The 20,649-nt window shown below is 37.2% G+C and overlaps 1 protein-coding gene across 3 annotated transcripts in view; it reads right to left on the reverse strand.

Moving 5' to 3' along the window:
- The window catches only part of camsap1b (calmodulin regulated spectrin-associated protein 1b), a 68,021-nt gene that overhangs the window by 16,909 nt on the left and 30,463 nt on the right, over positions 1-20,649 (reverse strand). The window contains exons 4-10 of one of the 3 annotated variants that reach the window (XM_055660128.1): positions 17,743-17,823; positions 11,033-11,065; positions 6,174-6,315; positions 3,949-4,088; positions 3,369-3,465; positions 2,960-3,104; positions 2,583-2,674 (exon numbers count right to left, since the gene is read on the reverse strand). In XM_055660128.1, coding sequence (XP_055516103.1) covers positions 2,583-2,674; positions 2,960-3,104; positions 3,369-3,465; positions 3,949-4,088; positions 6,174-6,315; positions 11,033-11,065; positions 17,743-17,823 — 730 coding nt within the window. Of the gene's footprint in view, positions 1-2,582; positions 2,675-2,932; positions 3,105-3,368; positions 3,466-3,948; positions 4,089-6,173; positions 6,316-11,032; positions 11,066-17,742; positions 17,824-20,649 lie in introns of all 3 variants that reach the window. The other 2 variants (XM_055660127.1, XM_055660129.1) reach the window with 2 other exon arrangements.

Below are 20,649 nucleotides of genomic sequence, written 5' to 3' on the forward strand. Positions count from 1 at the left end.
TTGCAGACCTCAGCTTTGAACATATTCAATTATTCAGTTTCCTAAGTTCTCAGGGGCAGAGAATTCCAAACAACTTTCCAGTTCAACGTGCCTTTTTGAAAATAAATACTCTCAACACCTATTCTGTCAAATCCCTTCAAAAATATTGCATGTTTCAGTCATTCAGTGTGGAAACAGGTCCTTCGGCCCAACATTTCTACACTGGCCAACATGTCCCAGTTACACTAGTCCCACCTGGCCCGCATTTGGTCCATATCCCTCCTAATCTGTCCAATCTATGATCCGTGTTTCAATAGGATCACCTCTTATTCTCGTAAACTTGAACAAGTACACATCCAACCTACTCATTTTATCATTGCTAAAAATCCCTTCATCTCAGGAGTGCATGATTGCACCATTTTATGTGTACATATTGACCAATAACATACCTGAATGATAACAAACATAAACATAGAAATTAGGTGCAGGAGTAGGCCATTCGGCCCTTCGAGCCTGCACCGCCATTCAATATGATCATGGCTGATCATCCAACTCAGTATCCCGTACCTGCCTTCTCTCCATACCCCCTGATCCCCTTAGCCACAAGGGCCACATAAACCCAGGAGTCTCAACAGTGGGTCTCTTTGTATATCTAGTTTGTAATCAAATACCCTGGATGTTATATCTCAGGAAAATGTGCAACACTTGTGCATACACATACCAATCTCGCACGGTTGCGTACTGGAAGGGAGGATGTGTAAGAGAAAAGCACAAAAAAATGCAGCATTATTTATTATTCGTTGCTTGCATTGAGTTTTGAACAAGGACTAATGGCAATGATTTTAAAAGGGTGGACCAAATTAAAACAGCAGCTACTACACCTTTTGAATCTTATGAATATGGTGTTGAATCAAATGAATTAATTCCAGTGTCAAATGCCACCACATTGTAACTGTAAAGGCAATAATGTCGGCATGATTTAAACTTGTCAAACAGTAAATATAGTATAAGTTATTTTCATTATTTATAATAATTTTAACCATCCTTTGAGTTGTGATTTTCTACTTTTCTGAGGTCTTTTAAAAACTTTATTTATGAGGAGCATCCAAATCAAAGGGTTTTCACATTTGATCCCAATTGTTTATGTCTCAAAGAAGATGAAAGCAGGATTGTTCGAATAGGTCTCGGGTTCCTAGATTTTTGGGGAATATAAAAACTGAAACAGGTGGTATTAACTCTGCTACTCAGCATTTCCTGATGTCAATGTGTTTAGGAGGACAAAGTGGGTTGATTGCTCATGACTGAATTGCTTTATTAAGGTTCATAGATCTACTGTCACATAGACCATATACCAGAGAATGACTGTTCATTCTGAAATATACTTGGCAAAGATCAAAACATTTGTAAGCAGGGACAATGGGTAAACACCAATGAAAACATAAAATTACAGTAAAGCAACATTCAATTAGACAATTTTGGAATCAGCAGCACGTTCTATATAATTTATCAAATCATATCTGCCTATCAATATCAAAAAAGTGCTTCTTCATCTATAGATGCGCCGGTTTTAAAGATGATCATGCTTTACTTTAGCATCCTAAATAATTTTAGGAATGTAATCTATTAATTTATGTACTAGGAACACCTTTGTTTCATCTTTTAGTTAAGGTAACCTGAGCACAACTACTCTTTCCTGCCTGTGGGCCCATAAACCTGACTCACATAGCCCAAAATCTCTCTGTTTCTTTGAACATATTCAATGATTTATCTTTCACTGCTCTTTGGCAAAGAGAATTCCTCCTTGAAAATAAACATCTCCATTCTAGCACCATCAAAAATGTAGTCAAGATGTAGTCAAGAACATTGGCATTTCACTATAATACACAAAAAGGAGCCTTAAGATATCATAGATAGAAACATAGAAATTAGGTGCAGGAGTAGGCCATTCGGCCCTTTGAGCCTGCACCGCCATTCAATATGATCATGGCTGATCATCCAACTCAGTATCCCGTACCTGCCTTCTCTCCATACCCCCTGATCCCCATAGCCACAAGGGCCACATCTAACTCCCTCTTAAATATAGCCAATGAACTGGCCTCAACTACCCTCTGTGGCAGAGAGTTCCAGAGATTCACCACTCTCTGTGTGAAAAAAGTTCTTCTCATCTCAGTTTTAAAGGATTTCCCCTTTATCCTTAAGTGTTAAGATGTTAAAAATCCAGTGGTGACGAGCGGGGTGACGCCTGTATGGTCATGGGTAGTCGCCCAAAGAGTCGTACCTTTTTCTGGTCGCCGCTGGATTTTCAAAATGTTGAAAATTTTCAGAGACCTGCTGCCACTATGACGGGTGCCAGCAGTATGTGGTACAGGCCCTTTATAATCCAACTAGCTGACATTTAAAGCAATAATTTAAAGCAATTGTAGAATTAGCTGGTTGATATCACATTAAATAATCAGCTGGTCATCGAGGTTTTCCAATAGGATTTCTAATACCTTTTCCATGGCACTACCATCCCCACCCTCAAACAAAAAAAAGCAGTTCTAAAATTCTTCCATATATTTACTTGTACATTTTCCAGTTAATTTGCTTTGCAACCGTCTTACCTGGACTGTCTTCATTAGGCAAAGGAGATTTATGTTGCCTCTGTCTTAAAGGCAATAATGGGTGGGATGGACTGAAGGCAGGGCTTCCTTTGCTATAGATTAAAAAAAGTATTTTTATTTGACACAAGATGTAAACAGCTTAATTTAATGAAGGTGACTTGGATTTTTTATTTTTCAATACATTGTAATTATACGTGCTAATTTAATTTAAATTCCACATATAATAAAAGTTTAAATACATACACACACATACACAAAAATAAATAAAATGAACAGAAGCAGTTTTTAGATAACACTGTAACCATGTTGCTCGAGTAGTGCCAAGGTGAAGAGGACAGAGACAGACTTACACAAACTCTTCAGGATGCAGGCAATACCTGGTTCCAATCTCTTGGCTAATCTGTGGTGCAGTTGTTGTCACATCACCTAAACCATTTGCTGGGCTGACCATAAAGCTACGTTTTGTTGCATTGGAAATTGGAAGAGGCGGACGCGAGTTCTTCTGTTGTAGGAGCATTTTAGCTGAATAAAGAGAGCAAATACTTGAGAATCTTTTTCCTTTGTAATTATTGGAAGGTTATTTACAATGATGAACATTTTGATATCATGTAGCATGTCTAAACCTTCAGAAGTCAATACATATATATTCCTTTGCAGAAAAAATCGCGGTAATGGCTTGGCCAAACACTGTGGTCAGTTAGTGACTCTTACAAAATGCTAGCCTGAATAGTCACATCACAATTACAAGTCAAATTTTTGTTTAAAGAATATCTAAAAAAAACGTACCATCTTTGATTTCTTGAACTTCCCTTGGTTGCACAAAGTCAGGTTTTACAACTTCAAACCACCAGAACAATTCGGCAATGAACACCATAATATTAGGCTAGAAAGAAAAACGTTATGTTAAGTATAAGTTTATTACCATAGGAATCAAACAAAGCGGTTACATTACCAGGGCTACAAGATAATTATAAGACTTTTTCAGACAGACTAGTGGGATGCTGGGACCAAAACTATTCCCAAACCATATTATTAAGCTAAAAGAACTGCCTTTATTGTCAGAGTTTGGTGATAACACAAAGAGAGAATCCACAGTTAGAGCATCAGAAAGAGCCAACAAAGGAATGAGCAAAACACTGGAACATGATCTGAGGAAAAGTGAGGTTGTCCACTTTCGCAGGAATAGAAAAGCAGATTATTTAGAGAGAGGCGGCAGAGTACTGCTGTACGGAGTTATTGTTGATGTGATTTTCCGAGGGATAGCAGAGAGTATTTGCAGCTACAAGAAACATCACCACTTCTGTCCATGCAGTCATTCTACATAATGAAGTGCATTATTAACTAGGGATTCTAAATTAGGCCTTACCTTCAATACTAAAGGACCATATAGCATATCTTCCAGAGTAAGATAAAAACTTCTGTTTAGGTAATGGTTCGAGAAGTCTATCAGGAGCTGAATATTGTACAAGCTGTCTGCAATTGAAGTCACTTCCTTCAAACAAATATCTACAAAGGAAAAAAACAACAAAAAGAACCAATTGAAATTAATGTTAAAATCAATCAGTCTTTAATGAAGGAAAACGGCAAATTCCAAACTCATTTTTGGAACTTACTATTCGCAATTGAAGAATTATCTGGATTAAAAGTTGTAGATGTTGTTTATTTTGCAGATCATTAATTCTGGTATTTATTCTGTTCAAGGGATAGTTTATGTACACTATTGTTTTCTACAACATCTTCAATTTTGTGTATTCCATTAACTATTTCCAACCGATGTGTCATGACGTAACAAGTGCAAGAAAACATCAAGTGAAAAAGTCTAGGTAAAAATGAAGGTTGTTTCAGGTAGCCAAAGATCGACACAAAAAGCTGGAGTAACTCAGCGGGACAGGCAGCATCTCTGGAGAGAAGGAATGGGTGACGTTTCATGTCAGGACCCTTCTTCAGATTGAAAGTCATGGGAAAGGGAAAAGAGATATATAGAAGATGTAGAGAGATAAAGAACAATGAAAGAAAGATATGCAAAAAAATAAATTATGATAAAGGAAACAGGCTGTTTGTTGGGTGAAAATAAGAAGCTGGTACGACCTGGGTGGGGGAGGGATTGAGAAGGAATATTGGGGTTGCTTGAAGTTAGAGAAATCAATCTTCATACCACTGGGCTGCAAGCTGCCCAAGCGAAACATGATATGCTATTCCTACATTTCACGTTTAGTCTCACTCTGACAATGGAGGAGACCTAGGACAGAGTGGTCAGCGTGGGAATGGGAAGGAGAATTAAAGTGTTTAGCAGCCAGGAGACCAGGTAGCCAAAGCTGCCTGAACATGTAAATCACTTCATTCATCTTTTGTGTATTTAACACAACAGGCTCCCTCAAATGTTGACTTATGGGCCTGTCCCACTTAGGCGATTTTTCAGGTGACTGCCAGAGTGGAACACACACACATGCATCACAGGTGGGGGGACAGACAAACTGGGGGGCGCTGTCTGAAATTCACATGGTGCAAAGCACTCACCGTGATGAACAGGAAGGTTGCGCTGTAATTAAAGACGGCTAAAGCATAGTGTACGGTAAGTGCTTTAAAAGAAGGGGGGGGGGGGGGGGGAAGAAGGAGTGGGGACAACTTTTAAGAAGCCAGAGATACACGGCTGTGAAGCTCGGTTGACATTTAACATTACCTGTCGGTTATCCTTGGTTTTGAAAACTACTGCTTACGTTTTTTATCGCAATGAGCCAATGGAATTCACCAGTCAGCATCGGCTACGACCTACGAGAACCTTCGACCTCCTGGCAACCCACTAGGACCTCCTGGTGACCCCACCTACAGCACGAGAATTCTCGCTACTCTCCATGGCGGCTTCATTCTAGAGCCGCTAATTTTTCAACATGTTGAGAAATTCGCGGCTAGTTCCCAGAATGCGGGAACTCCTCACAACCATGAAGGCAACTCCTCCGGCAACCACCCGCTAACATGTGGCGACCATGTGGCAACTGCATAGTCTCTTGCAGCCGCCTAAAAAGTCGCTTAAGTGGGACAGGCCCATTAGTCCCCAAGATTCCAATACCCGATTGATGATTAAAAAAAACAAAATTAGGCTTTGGAACCTCAGGGACTAAGTCAGCATTTTAGGGTGCCTGATGTGTTGAATACATAAAAAAATGAATGAAGTGATTTACTTGTTCAGGCAGTTTTGACTACCTGGAGTTACCTGAAATAACCATCAATTTTTCACTTGATGTTTTCCTGTACTTTACATCATGGCATTTCAGCTAAAAGTTAAGGTGTAGAATATGATAAGTGTATTGCTGAAACAGAATAAATGCCAGAACTAATGATCTGAAAAATAGTCAGCAGCAAAATTGTTTTCAATCCGATAACTCTTCAGTTCTGAACATGCATTGGATAAATTGTAATTAAATCACATTATACATTGGATAAATGCACAACAGTATTAAATACAAATATATACAAAATTCAGATGTTTTCAATATTTGATTTACGATAATATGTAAAATTATATCTACATTTACATGCAATAGCAGAAAAAGATAAGTATAATGCATAAGTATAATGCATAATTAGAAATACCTTCTAATTTCATGAGCTCTGGGCAATAATAGTGAATAATTGCCAGAAGTGAACAGCCATCACAAGCATCCCTCATTAGGTCCTCCATTAAAGGGAAAAATGGTAACTGCTTATTCAAGGGATGATCTCGCCGATAACGGACCTAACACAAAAGCAGTCAAGATTATGTTTGTGCCTGAAGTTAACTGGTACTCCATTCTTTTTCTTCCTCAAGAAATAACTACATTGCAAGTTCCAAATGACATTCTGCTCTGGATACCCTTTCACTGGTCTCATGTTTATTTTTAGATAGGAGGTTATCAAAGTGAAAATTTTCACAAGGACTCCCAAAAAGATATTAAATCTAACATTCTTACAAGTCAAATGAATTAGATTTTGTGGGATGGATAGTGGATCCCTGTTGGAGGCAAAATGAAATCAGCAAAGCAGCAAGTTGCCACTTTTGACTCCTGTGTGTTATTTCCCCCCTCCTAAGAGGCAGGTATGTACTGCTTTATTTAGGAATAAAAGTTTAAACTAAAATATCAAAATATTTAATGTACAATTCTATACCAGCCTGAAAGAGACAGAACCAGTTTGCACTTTTAAGTTTTCTGTCGCATTAACGTGCTGGTAATGCTCTGTTGTTAAAATCTTTACCAGCAAGGATACAAATCTTAGATTTGTGGTAAGATACAGCTAGGAAACAGGCCTTTCGGTACCAGGTAACCATGAACCACCTATTTACATATTAATTCATTTTTTATTCGCCTCACATTCTCAGCAACTCCTCCAGATTCTATCAATCACTCACTTACATCTAGGGCAAATTACTGGCCAATCAATCTACCAACCTGCTAACTCCACACAGATAAGCACCCGAAGTTGAGATTAAACACAGGTCTCTGTCGCCATGAGGCAGTAGCTCTGCTCCCGGTGCCACTATATTGCTTGGTGAGCTGCAAATATTTCCTCAGCTTGGTTCCCACAAAATACATTAGGCCAATTTATGTGCGTTGGTGATATTTTTACATTGGAAGTATTCATCTCTTTTTTGGAAGTTGTAGAATTTGTTAGTGCCAAACTTACAATATTAATAAATGTTATTATTTTTTTTCTGCAGAATAACAATAATAATATTAATACAACTGGGACTTATTGTGCAAGTTGGGTCTTTATTATTTTCAGATATGTAGTCAAGCTCCCCAATACATGTTAACCTACACTTGGCACACCTACATTCTATACTTGGCATTTCTATTAATTCCCTTTTAACAAAATAGTGAAATACTATTCAATGACAAAGAATGTCTAGGAGTGGCTGGTATACCAAAGTGCAATTTAGAAAATAGCAGTTTTTTGATAGCCTCAGATTTAAAAAACAAATTTGAACTTCTCTAAGTTGGGGCACATTACCCAAGTCTTAAATTTCAGTACTGCACTGAGGCAGACATATAAAAGCTCTCTGAAACTGAAGGGCAACAAGTGTCCTGTCACATACTCTTCAGATTCCAGTCTGCATGGACATTTCTGAAATAATACACATACAGAAATGCAAGTTGGTGTTACTGCAGAATTAATCTAGATTCAGGGGACATAATTTTGCAATAAACTATTTTTACAGTTACGCCCAATCAAGTACATTGGCCACCTATGTTATACTTCAAGTGCATTAAAGTATAACACTTTACTGATGAAACAAGTAACATGCACAAGTACAATAGTTGTGTGCTATATCTGCAACCACACAATAGTTTCCTCATTATCCCTCTACATTATAAGATTCTTAAAGTCTGAGTGTAATTCCAAGCCTAAGGGTACAAAGGAGTGATGGTTCCAAAAATGTTAAAAAGTCATAAAAACATTTTTTAAAGCACAACAGAATAGCAATTTTAAAAACAAGAAAAAAATTGAAAGGGATTTTATGTGGGATTACTACATCAAATTGAAAAAGTATTTTTTAAAAATCATTTGCTATTGAACGCAAAATAAATTGAAAGAATGATCAAATTTCATACATTTTTTTAAATGTTATTTAAGCAACAGATGTCAACATCATTAGCCTGAAGGAGATGTAAACTGTGCAAATATTACTATGAATCTGATGTGAACTTTGTCTGCTTCACTTAATGTGTTGTTTTACATGCAATTATAAATGTATCCATCCTGGCTCGATGGATACTCATCGGTGCTAATGCGATTTTCAACTATATTTCAAATAAATACTCAAGATTACAAATCTAAGAGCCTACCAAAGATAGCAATGTATTTTTATTTATATTTAGCCAAGAGTCACATATCATTATATTGGAGATTATAATTTAGATTAGGCATTGGATACGATTAAACAGCGCATTCTGCTGTTGGTGCCATAGTTGACTTGTTAGAATATGTTAGAGTACATATGCAAACTGCATGAATCAAAGCTGAGCAAGTAGATGCCAAAGTCAGTAAACTGGCTCAAAAATTCTGTTTCTAACGACATGTGGAGGTGATTTTATTAAATCACATTCCATTGTATCTGAAAAATATAAATTTATGCAAACATGTCCGTTTAAAGGCAGAGATGAATAAACTAACTAATCATTTACATATATCCATTTTAAGGTTTATTTCAATGCCTCAATTAAACAGTGCTAGAACATTAGAATTGCTTGCTCTAACTTGGCTTGCTCTCTTTGATGAAAAAGAATGGGTTATTAACAAAACCTACAATTATTATTTTAAACCCACAGTGACAAATTAGAGCTTCAATTACTGATAATAGGGAAACTGGATGGTTTTAATGAATTGTGAATTAAATAATTCCAATAACAGCACTTTCCCAGCTCCACAATTATTTTTCAGAAACAAAAAACATTAATTCATTCAACTCACTCAATGAAATGTGCATTACTGTTATACATTGACTAGCACTCTACACACTCTTCATTTAAAGACATGAAGCTTACTGTATGACCCAAGCAAAGTCTTTGGGTTCCAAAATGCAGTGGGCTATGGCATGCATGAGATCAGACTGACTTACACAAGACAGGAAAAATGCAAGGCATGCAGAAAACAGTATGCTTGTTTCAACACAGGACCTGTCAAAGATCCTCATGCTTACTCAGACTTAACCATTTGGTGGATAAATTGAGAAATAGTTCCTGGGTGTGGTCTTGAAGTGAACTGACATTAGCCGACAGCCACAAGAAAACAGGGGATAAGTTTGGAATAGAGAATATGGACATTAACACTGATTCGGCAAGTTCCATTTTTTAAGAAAAGATAATCACTTTTAGTAAATGCAGTATATTCACTAGGAACACTCTCCATTTTTGGAATTTTATATAATATCTGCTGCTTTTATTTGGAAAATACCACGCACAACAGCTCCCCATGAATTTGCAACCAAAAACCACAGTTAACTCTAGGTAAACTACGTAAAACAAAAAACCAAGTACATTTTTGATGAAAGTCTGGGCCAATGGTGCAGTTTGGAATAATTTTGAGGGTTTTTGACAGTCCCTAGGAGTTTTCTGCTGAAACAAATAATTCCACATCCACAAAAGTGATGAAAATACTGCTGAATAAGAGGATTAATGCATGTGCATATCTGACAATAAAATGATCTGGCTCAGTAGCATTCAATGCTTGCAGTCAGAAAACATAATTGACAATGAATCTACTGAATATTCTCGTAGATTCTCAATGCTTCATTTGTAAATTCAATGTTCTCAGTGGTAAGGTTAAAAAAAAATTGTCCAAGAATAATTTTACAAACCATATTCAAAACATTGAATACAGTATTCTTAATCATACATGTTAAAAGAGAACATTGTATTTTCCAAATAAACACTTTTGAAAGCACAGTGATGTTCTCTGGAATTATTGCATTTTCAGCAATAAATAACAAACCACCTTCCAACCAAGGAATCTAGTCATCTGAATTACCACTCAAATACACTGAATGGTATGAAGTTGCTATACTATCTGAATCCAATTAAATCGATAGAAAGAGGGATCTTCCACTAAATTGAGCACCAGCTATGGAAAATTGGTAGCAGTCAAACACTTAATTGCAGCAGCAAGAATGTCATTGTTCCATTGTGGGTACATATAACAATTAAACATGCTTGCCTCTTTTCGACAAGAGACCGAAGACTAAATCTACTTTGTCATTCTAGCACACTTGGAAACTGTTGAAGTGTTAGAATGGAATGTGCCTCAGCATTATTTTAATTGGAGAGGTTTTGATCCCCAATGATCAATTATCTGATCATTATTATATGGCAGTTGTGTGAGAAGTTGTTCATAACTTTCTACATTACAAGCAATTATACTTTTCAAAAGCATACATTATTGACTACAGTATTTTGTAATATCCTGAAATGGATAAGCTGCTACAAAACAACGCAGGCCCTTTTGCCTAGTTTAACTACCCATTTTAATAGTATGGTAAATAACAACTATAAACCTATCTCCCTTATGTCAAAAAATAGACTTTGCATGTGTGCAATTACATTACGTTCAAAGTTACTCTTGCAGATTTTCAAAAACAAACAGAATAGCCTTTTGCATTTTAAGAACAATCACCTTTCCTTCAATATTTCACAACAAGCAACTCATTTAATATTGAATTCAATACTGATAAGAGTCTGGAATATCTGGAAAGAGGTGAAACAACTACCTACTGACTACATTAAAATGTGGAATCTGTTCTTGAGGCAGGAAGTTTTTAAACAATCGAATGCTCGTACAAAATTCATGCAAAACCTACTAAAAGTATATTTATATAGTAATTCCAATAGATACCAGAAAGTGTTTGTTGTTTATTGCTGTTATTAGGGGAGGAATAAATTATGACTGAAATATAAATAGAAACTTAATGGCTCACTTACAGGCACCAGTTTCCAATACCATTTTGAAGGAGACTGCCCAAAAAGCATGGAAAGGAGTTAGAATTCAAGCACAGAAAGGGTAAGGAGCAAAGGTTGTTAGTACATTACACACAGACCGTCATAAAATACTTCAAATCAGACAGCTAATTCCTATCGATTTGCAATCAACATATTCAACAGTATTACCGTCCTAGTTTGTTACATCTGTTTAATTACGTTTTACAGCGAATATTTATGTGTGATGTGATGGAGTGGAATGAGTGAGGAAGAAAAGGCTTCATGGATCCAGTTGGACTGAGTTAATTATTTTAAATACAGATTAAATATAAAACGCTTACAGAACTAAAATAGAGCAGCATTATTAAATTAAATAATTTAAAGTGTAGAAGATGGCTAGAATAGCATTTGACACTTATCCTAAACTCAACTTAAACTAACATTCAAAAGATTTGTGTAACAAATTTTGCGTAGTAATATTTGCTGGTAAATATTTCCCTTTTGATTACAGTCATTACATAATTCATATTAATTTGCTCCTTGTGCAACCGATGTTCAATTAAAACAATCAAATACTCATGGAGGTACAACAACAATTAGCAATAATTTCCTCAATGACAGCACTATTTTATTTATCAATGCTGTACCATGTTGTGTAAACGCAGCACTGTTTACAAATGTACCTAAATACCAAATTATATAGAGGCCACAAATGCAGGAGTGGGTCAAGGTAATTCCCCATATCATTTACTAAATCAGCTTTTAGTCTCTGATGTGATTCTGTGAAGCAAAGTTGAACAGAATTGTAAGTATCATGCCATGAGAATGAGTATCAAAGTCAGTGGGAATGCTGCTAACAATCAACTTAAGACATTTTTCATCCAAAATGTTTGCCATCGAAATGGAATGTCAGATTACTTTCTTTCCCTTTCAGTTTCATAAACTGGTCAATTTAATCCTTCCAACTGCTGCTTCAAACATATATTACACTAGAATATGGCAATGAAATAAATGTCATTTGAGAATGTCTTCTGATATCAAAAAAATGTTTTTTTACAATTGCACATTTGATGCTAATTACTAATATGAAAGTTCAAAACCAAACTAAAAGAATTGCAAAATATACAAACGGGGGAAAATATATAAGAATAGCACTGCAAAGTACATTTCTGTCCAACAAATCTGAACCGACTCAGGTCAAACTGCAATTAACCTCTCCCTTCCTGGGATGTTGCTGAAAGGTGGTATTAAGTAGCTGCTCAAGAAAACAATTTGTTTACAATAGGTAAAATACATGACTGTGTACATCAGGCAGTCCACAAGAATAAGAAACCAATCTATAAAGATTCAAAACTGATGAAGCCTACACATCTGAATTGTCATAACTTGCTACCCATTTCACTGACAGTGAGTGACCAACAATGTATTTTGAACATTTTATTTAATCATTTTAGATTTATGTTGCATGGCTGGAGAAGGTGGCAGATGAGTTGGGCTTTTTGTGATGTAGTGCACTTTTTCCTCAGCTTTCTCGCAAAATCACAGATTTCGAGCTTTTATTTAAAAGAAAGGAAAATATGAGACAGGCTCCATAATACAAAACAACCTTTATACATTCTGAGGTGGCTGACAAGGCCAATGAGGGAACTGCAGACCCTTGCACAGTTGGAGCAGAAGGTGGCAGATGGTTGCAGTTGACATCATCAACAGAGCAACTGAGGCCTCAGTGCTGAGGATGCGGATGTTTGTTTGTTTATCATTGCAATGAACCCGGGGGACTCTGTGGGTGACATTTTCCTAGTGCCATAATATGCCTGCTGTAGGCAGTCCAGGTGTCAGAGACTAACAGAACAGGAATTACTGCTACCATGAGTTGTGCAACAGGTCTAAAGTCGAAATTCAATTACTCTTTCACTATCTTAACCCAGGACTGAGCTGGAGCATTTAAAGGCTACGTTGAATTCCATCAATGTCTATCTTTGCTAAGGATTGACTCCAAAAATATAAGAGTGATCCATGTTTTCCAGGGTCTCATCATTAATTCTTATTGTCAGGAAACATTGTTGCGCAGTGGGAAGATGATGTATGGGACTTTTAGACTCTTGTGGGCTTTGAATGCAAGGTTGATGTACTTTAGCAAAAAAGTAAATAATCTTCTAATTCAGCCACCAAGCGTACACAAACGCAGCATCATCTGCATACTGTAGTTCCACTACCAAGTATCAGTGTTGGTGCCGTAGACTGAACAGTTTCTCACAATAGCATTTCCTGTACAAAGCGGCCAGCCATAAAGGCAATGTTAGACCATTGCCTCAAGGTGGCACCAAATGCCTAGTTTATCCTATCAGTCACTAAATCTGTGCTTATGTACTTTAGAAATTGTCTGCATATTCCTCCACGTGGTTCAAATAATTTTGACATATGTACTTTTCTCTTTTCCACTATGTCTGATATTCAGACAAATATGATTGGCACCAATTACAAAGTATCTTTACCTTTCTCCAGACTTTTGTTTTAAATATTATAACAATTCACTTGTACAGAGTTATACAATTTTTCTGTCCCCAAATCACTGTCCAAATCTTAGTATTTGTTTGTTCCACTGATAAATAATGTGTTGCTTTCAATAAGCAAAACCTGGTGACTATAGTCTGCTTGCCATCTGTAGCTTGAGCCTTTCCCAAATTCCACATTGGCCCCCTTCTCCAGTCTGTTTTAACATTACAGACTTTCTTTCTTCATCTGAGCAGTTTTGCAATTATTTGAGTTTACTAGCTTCTTTTCTTCATGTTAAGACTTCAAATGTCTGATTCTTAACCTATTGTATTTAAATGTTCATTCCTTCAGCTTTAATGATTCGTCTTTCAGTCCCAGGGCACTATTTTGCATTACTCTGATACAAGTTAATCTTCGTCTCATCTGTCCACGTGCATTAAGGGGGCAATTAAACACACTGGGGCAATTACAAAAGCCTGAGAAGCCATGTGTCCCAAACATTATGGTGCCCTGAAATGGGGGTAACCATATATAAACACAGCTGTAATGTCTACATGTTAAAACCAAAATGTATAAAAATGGCCTTTAATAAAATCTGGCAATGTGCACTTTAACCCCATGTGATTTTTTTATATTACAAATCTCAAATTGTGGAGTAGAGGCAAATAAATAAATGTGGAGGGCACCATAGCCAACTGAGGATTATGTTCAATCACAACTTGCCACACTGTACATAACATCAGTACTGTATACACTTAATCAACTTTGCAAACTAAAGACATAATTTATAAATCTCAATAAACCCCAAGCCAGCCAAAATAGTAAAGCTACTTCTTATAGCCTTTTCCTGTAATAATGAACTATAATTTTTCTCTTTATACAGTAAATGTGATAGGCATACATCTAAAGCCTCTCATTGGAATTTAGTTGATTTCATGGTTTCCCTGTAACTATTTAAAACACATCTCATTGGCGTCCACATGTTTGACTCTCCCACACATCGAGTCACACTCCTTCACCATCAAGTCTACTTTTAGTTTCACACTCCACAATGCCAAACTCATAGTTTGCACTTCATTGCCTCCTCCCTTCCCCCATCAGATCTTATGAAACTGGCATTCCATGCAGTGTGGACAAAAATGATAAACAACAATAAAAGTTTCCAAAGGTGATGGAAAGACTGGAGGAAAGACTAGGTGCTGAGAGCTCTTTTATACATGCATTAAGGAGGCAATTAAACACACCTGAGCAATTACAAAAGCCTGAGAAGCCATGTGTCCCAAACATTATGGTGCCCTGAAATGAGGGGGGGCCATATATAAACACAGCTATAATTTCTACATGTTAAAACCAAAATGTATAATAATGGCCTTTAATGTGTGGACCGTCATAAGAAAAAGGGAAAATCACCACCATTCAAAATGCAAGAAAAGCACTAATTTAAGGAAGAACATAAGTGCAGGTTAGACAAAAATGTGGATTAACGAGTGAAAAATAAGGGAGGAATTTACAGTAAACATACTAAACTGGGGGCATGCAAATTCCCAGGGGATGACAATGGGTTCGGCCAGAGATACAGTGGGATTTAAGAGCAGAAAACAAAATTAAAATTGAACAATTGATATCCTTCAAAGACCAGATGGATCCAGAATAATCCAATACATTTAGTTGTGTAGCAACAATAGTATGAACTCCTTGGTTGAAAGATGTGTGTGTTTTTACAATACTGGGTACAAAGTGTGACATCATACATAAAACTGAAGTTCACAAAATTATTTCAACATGGGACGCAATGGGCTAAGTGTTCGTCTGGCAACCGAAGGTAGCCGGTTCGAATCCCGCTTGGGAGTGCATACTGTCGTTGTGTCCTTGGGCAAGACACTTCACCTACCTCTGCCTGCGTGTGAATGTGTGCGAGTGACTGGTGGTGGTCGGAGGGGCCATAGGCGCAGATTAGCAGCCACGCTTCCGTCAGTCTGCCCCAGGGCAGCTGTGGCTACAGAAGTAGCTCACCACCACCGAGTGTGACTGAGGAGTGAATGAATAATGCGATGTAAAGCGCCTTGAGTATTAGAAAGGCGCTATATAAATCCCATCCATTATTATTATTATTATGATTCAGATTAATCAATAACCCTCACAGCGGCAGTACATGACAGGCAGAAATAGTTCCTGAAGTGTGAGAAAATTTCATTAATGAACAAAATTCCTTGTATAACATGTGTTCATAAGCGTTTTTTTTTTACACTTTATGTTTGGTGTCCACCATAACGACCGTTACATGCAATTTAGAAAGCCATTTTTTTCCTGAAGCATGATAGTTGATTTTGGTCACTTTTGCTGTTTTTCCAACATACAAATGTACTTTCTTGCTATAAACGTGGACTATGAGACCAAATGAGCAATATTCCTGTTACCTAGTGAAATGGGTGTTATACAATGTCCAAAGGGTGGACACCAAAACAAAAGTAGTTCCTGTTTATCCAGTATTTCTTTTTTTTGTAATGTATTTCACATGTTTTGAATAAACTTTATGAAATTGTCTATACATAATAAGAGACTGCAGGTACATAATTTGATAGAAATATAACTACTGCAAAATGCTGGTGTTACTCGTGTGATGATGGACTCCAAAAATATTCATTAATTTTGGCATGCAGCAGCTTTTGCCACATAAGGTAGTTGAGGCCAGTTCATTGGCTGGATTTAAGAGGGAGTTAGATGTGGCCCTTGTGGCTAAAGGGATCAGGGGGTATGGAGAGAAGGCAGGTATTTGGATGATCAGCCATGATCATATTGAATGGCGGTGCAGGCTCGAAGGGCCGAATGGCCTACTCCCGCACCCATTTTCTATGTTTCTATGAATCTTGATATTAAGATTACTTTCCTCTCATAATTGCATTATCTATCGAGTTCTTCAAACTAGAACATTTTCAATCTCCTTGGGAAGTTCTTTGGTCTTAATTTACCATTGTGGTGTAACGGTGGTTGCTCTAAAATAGGGTGGACACCAAGAGCAACCACCGTTACACTCTTTGAAATATGGCGATTTAGAGCACAATGCCAAATTCGTGAAAAGCTTTGCTTATTACTGTGAAACATGCGTCTGCAAAGCAACAAACTTGAAAATGTTTTGAATTATAATGAAATTAATGCAGAAATTGCCTCTTTATTTCATTGTGTCACATTTTTGTTGTCCTAAAAATGGATATTTTTGAGATATAAACTGGTTGAATTATGGAATTGATTTAATTCCTAACTTGATTTTATGTCTACTATCTCTTGCGCATTTGAGTAACAATCCCTGAAAAGATCAACACCATACTACTTGAAACATTGGAGACATGACATGTTTAATGTTCTGTGCTGAAATCTCTCCAGTATTGTAAAAATATACGTATACAAAATAAAGCAGATAAATGAGGTGGACAAAAAAATATCAGGTTCATTATCAGGTGAAAAAGATCCCCAAGATTCCCTCTAAATATCTCACCCATCATCCTAAATCTATATCAAGCTTATCACTTCTGACATGGAAAAATGCTTCTTGGAATCGATCCTATCTAAATCCCTTATATTTCATATACCTCAAGCATGTCCCTCTTAACCTCTTCCACTACAAGGAAAAAAAACTTATCCTCGAGTCTCTCATAACTGAAATGTCCCGTCCCAGGCTACATCCTTGTGAATCTCCTCTGCACTCTCTCCAGAGCCATCACTGCGTTCCTACAGGGCAGTGACCAGAATTGCAGTCAGGTCTGACCAATCTTATATGGTTATAAGAGATAGGAGTAGAATTAGGCCATTCGGCCCATCAAATCTACCCCAGCAATCAATCATGGCTGATCTATCTCTCCCTCTTAACCCCTTTCTCCTGCCTTGTACCCATAACCACCAACATCTGTACTAATCAAAAATATACCTATCTCTGCCTTAAAAATATCCACATAATCAAGTAATTGAATGTTGAAGAATTCACCAATAAACCTTTCAATGAAAAATGGATTAGACCTTTGGTGAGAGTACATCTAACTGCCTTGTTTTTATTAAATAGTAAATAAAGAATGAAACACATAATTTAACAATTTGATGACAGTGTTTGACAAACACTTCCTTATATATCTGTATTGAACAACTTAGAAAAGTACTTTTTATATGTGTACATCAATAATCAGTCAATAAATAATAATCTAGAATTTGATGACCATCAAATTTACCTTTTGGTGACTTGGACTTTCTATAACTTGTTGTTTAAGTTTAAATTCCTTTTCTGTGATTTCTCGCATTTTTAAATTCACCTAAAATGGCAAAAGACAAAGACATTTTAATCTTGAAGTGGGAACAGACACACGCCGATAAATGCACCAATTATAAATGGTCAGGGAAAAATATAATCTCCAATATACAAATTCAAATACTGGTCAGAAATGCTGATGGGCAAATTCATGAATAGACTGTTACCACACAGATGAGACACTAAATTTCACTGTAAAATTGATGGGAATTATCAGCTTTTCATTGTTTTAAATACTAGACCCACATTCAAACAACAACCCACTTCAACAAGCAACTTGGAAAAATTAACTTAAGGGTTTATAACTCCTTTTGTGAAAAGTATCCTATCAATAGGTTCAAAATATATCAAATAATTCTGTCTGAAGAAGGGTCTCGAACCGAAACGTCACCCATTCATTCTCTCCAGAGATGCTGCCTGGCCTGCTGTTACTCCAGCATTGTGTGTAGTTTCCATTGTGCGTTCAGCGGAACGCACTACTCTCTGCAGAGCCTTCGTGTCCTGGGCAGAGCTGTTGCCAAACCAGATCAAGATGTTTCCAGTTGGGATACTTTCTACAGCACCAGAGTAGAAGGATTGAAGGATCCTCAGAGAGACTCTGAATTTCATCAGCTGCCTGAGATGGTAAAGGCGCTGCTTTGCCCTTCTCATCAGTACGGCAGTATGTGAGGTCCACGTCAGATCCTCTATGATTTGGACTCCCAGGTATTTAAAGCTGCTCACCCTATCCACAGTAATCCCATTTATCTCCAGTGGCGTGTACGTCTTCGGTTGCTGTGCCATTCTAAAGTCCACAATCAGTTCCTTAGTTTTAGTGACATTCAAGAGGAGGCTGTTGTTCTGACACCAGAGTGCCAGGTCAGCCACGTCCTCCAGGTAGGCCTTCTCATTGTTATCAGAGATCAGGCCCACCACCACAGTGTCATCAGCAAACTTGATGATGGAGTTGGAGCTGAACGTGACCACACAGTCATGTGTGTACAGACAGTACAGTAGGGGGCTACTTATTGTACAGGGAGTACAGTAGGAGTACATTTATGGCCGCCGTAAATTACAGGACAGATGTCATTGAACTTGAAAGAGTCCACAAAAACTTGTAAAGCTGGTACAGGGTCTGGAAGTTATTAGGAGAGGCTACCCTGGAACATAACAGGCTGAGGAATAACGTTTAAGATTTATAAAATAATGAGAGGCATAGATAAGATGAATAGCGACAGTCTATTTGCTGGTGTAGGGGAGTATAAAAAGTGAACACAGATTTAAGGTAAAAATGAATGAGGGGCACATTTTTCCCACAGGGTAGTGTTTATATGGAATGAACTGCCCGAGGAAGTGCTAGAGACGAGTACAATGATGACATTTAAAAGACAGTTGGATATGTACATGGGTGGGAAAGGAATTTAGAAGTATGAGAAGGGATCCAATAGAAACATATAGGATTGGACAGGGTAGATGCAGGAAAAAAGTTCCCGATGTTGGGGGGAGTCCAGAACCAGGGGTCACTGTTGAAGATAAGGGGTAGGCCATTTAGGTCTGAGATGAGGAAAAACGCTTTCACCCAGAGAGTTGTAAATCTGTGGAATTCTTTGCCACAGAAAGCAGGAGGCCAATTCACTGGATGTTTTCAAGAGAGGGTTAGATTTAGCTCTTAGGGCTAAGGGAAACAAGGTATATGGGGAAAAAGCTGGAATGGGGTACTGATTTTGGATGATCAGCCATGATCATATTGAATGGCGGTGCTGGCTCGAAGTGCCTACTCCTGCACCTATTTTCTATGTTTCTGTTTCTAAAGGTTTGGAGGAATATGTCCAGACAGGTGGGACTAAAGGTCCTGTTTTGTTCTATGTTGCTCTATGAATCAACCAAAGTTAACATAATTTTACCAAAGGCATTTAAAATCAGAAACAATTGTACGACTTAATGAGAAAAATAAATGACTTTCAAAATGAAGTATTTCACATTGTATCTTCTGAATCGTCCCAGTATTTTTTAATCACAATTTTATATAGTCATTGGGCTAACAAACTGGCCATTGGCCAATCTGGCTGAATGTTTATTGGACCTGTAATTTTATTTTTGTTTTTGCTATTGGTTGCTAAGCAATGCGATACACGGCGGTTCCAGGTTGCTAAGTAAATGGGAGAGTGACTACATTCTTACATAACCCTGCTGTACAAGCATAACAAGAAATTAACCTGTGATAAAATTACAACTTCTCAGAGAATAAAAATATCTAGTGAAATTCAATTATCGTTTTTTTCCCCTCATGGATTCAGCATAGAAATATTTGAAAATAACTCTTTCACCTGCTTCTATAACTACCTCATCTTGGTAGCCAGATCTACACAAAGGGTTCTTGCTGTGGCATGAGGATTTTATTTTATTTTTTCTATTGTTTGGCAAAAGATCAATTATATAATGCAATTGTTTCTCTTGCTTTTAATTCAGATTGATGGCATTTAACTTATTTTGTTACACCTTGAGATAAATGATTTATTTTCTGGGCGCCTTTATGGCTTCAGTGTACTCCAAGCAGCCTACAAAGACTTAGTGAAATGTAACTACTATTGTAGAGAATGCAGGCAGCAGGAGTCCCACACAATTTAAAATAAATCATGAACAAGTTTTAGAACTTTAGAACAGAAAAATACTGAGAAATAACATGTCTTGGGAAAAACAATTAAATTTGAGCCCTTTCTTTGAACTTGTGGGCGGAGCAAGGCCACAACTGTAGCCTCCGTTTCAGTGACTCTAGTTCGATACTGTCCTCCAATGCTGTGGAGTTTGCACGTTCTCCGTGTAGTCGCGTGGGTTCCTCCATCCCCTCCCT

The sequence above is a fragment of the Leucoraja erinacea genome, chromosome 31, assembly GCF_028641065.1.
Source record: "Leucoraja erinacea ecotype New England chromosome 31, Leri_hhj_1, whole genome shotgun sequence".
Lineage (NCBI taxonomy): Eukaryota > Metazoa > Chordata > Chondrichthyes > Rajiformes > Rajidae > Leucoraja > Leucoraja erinaceus.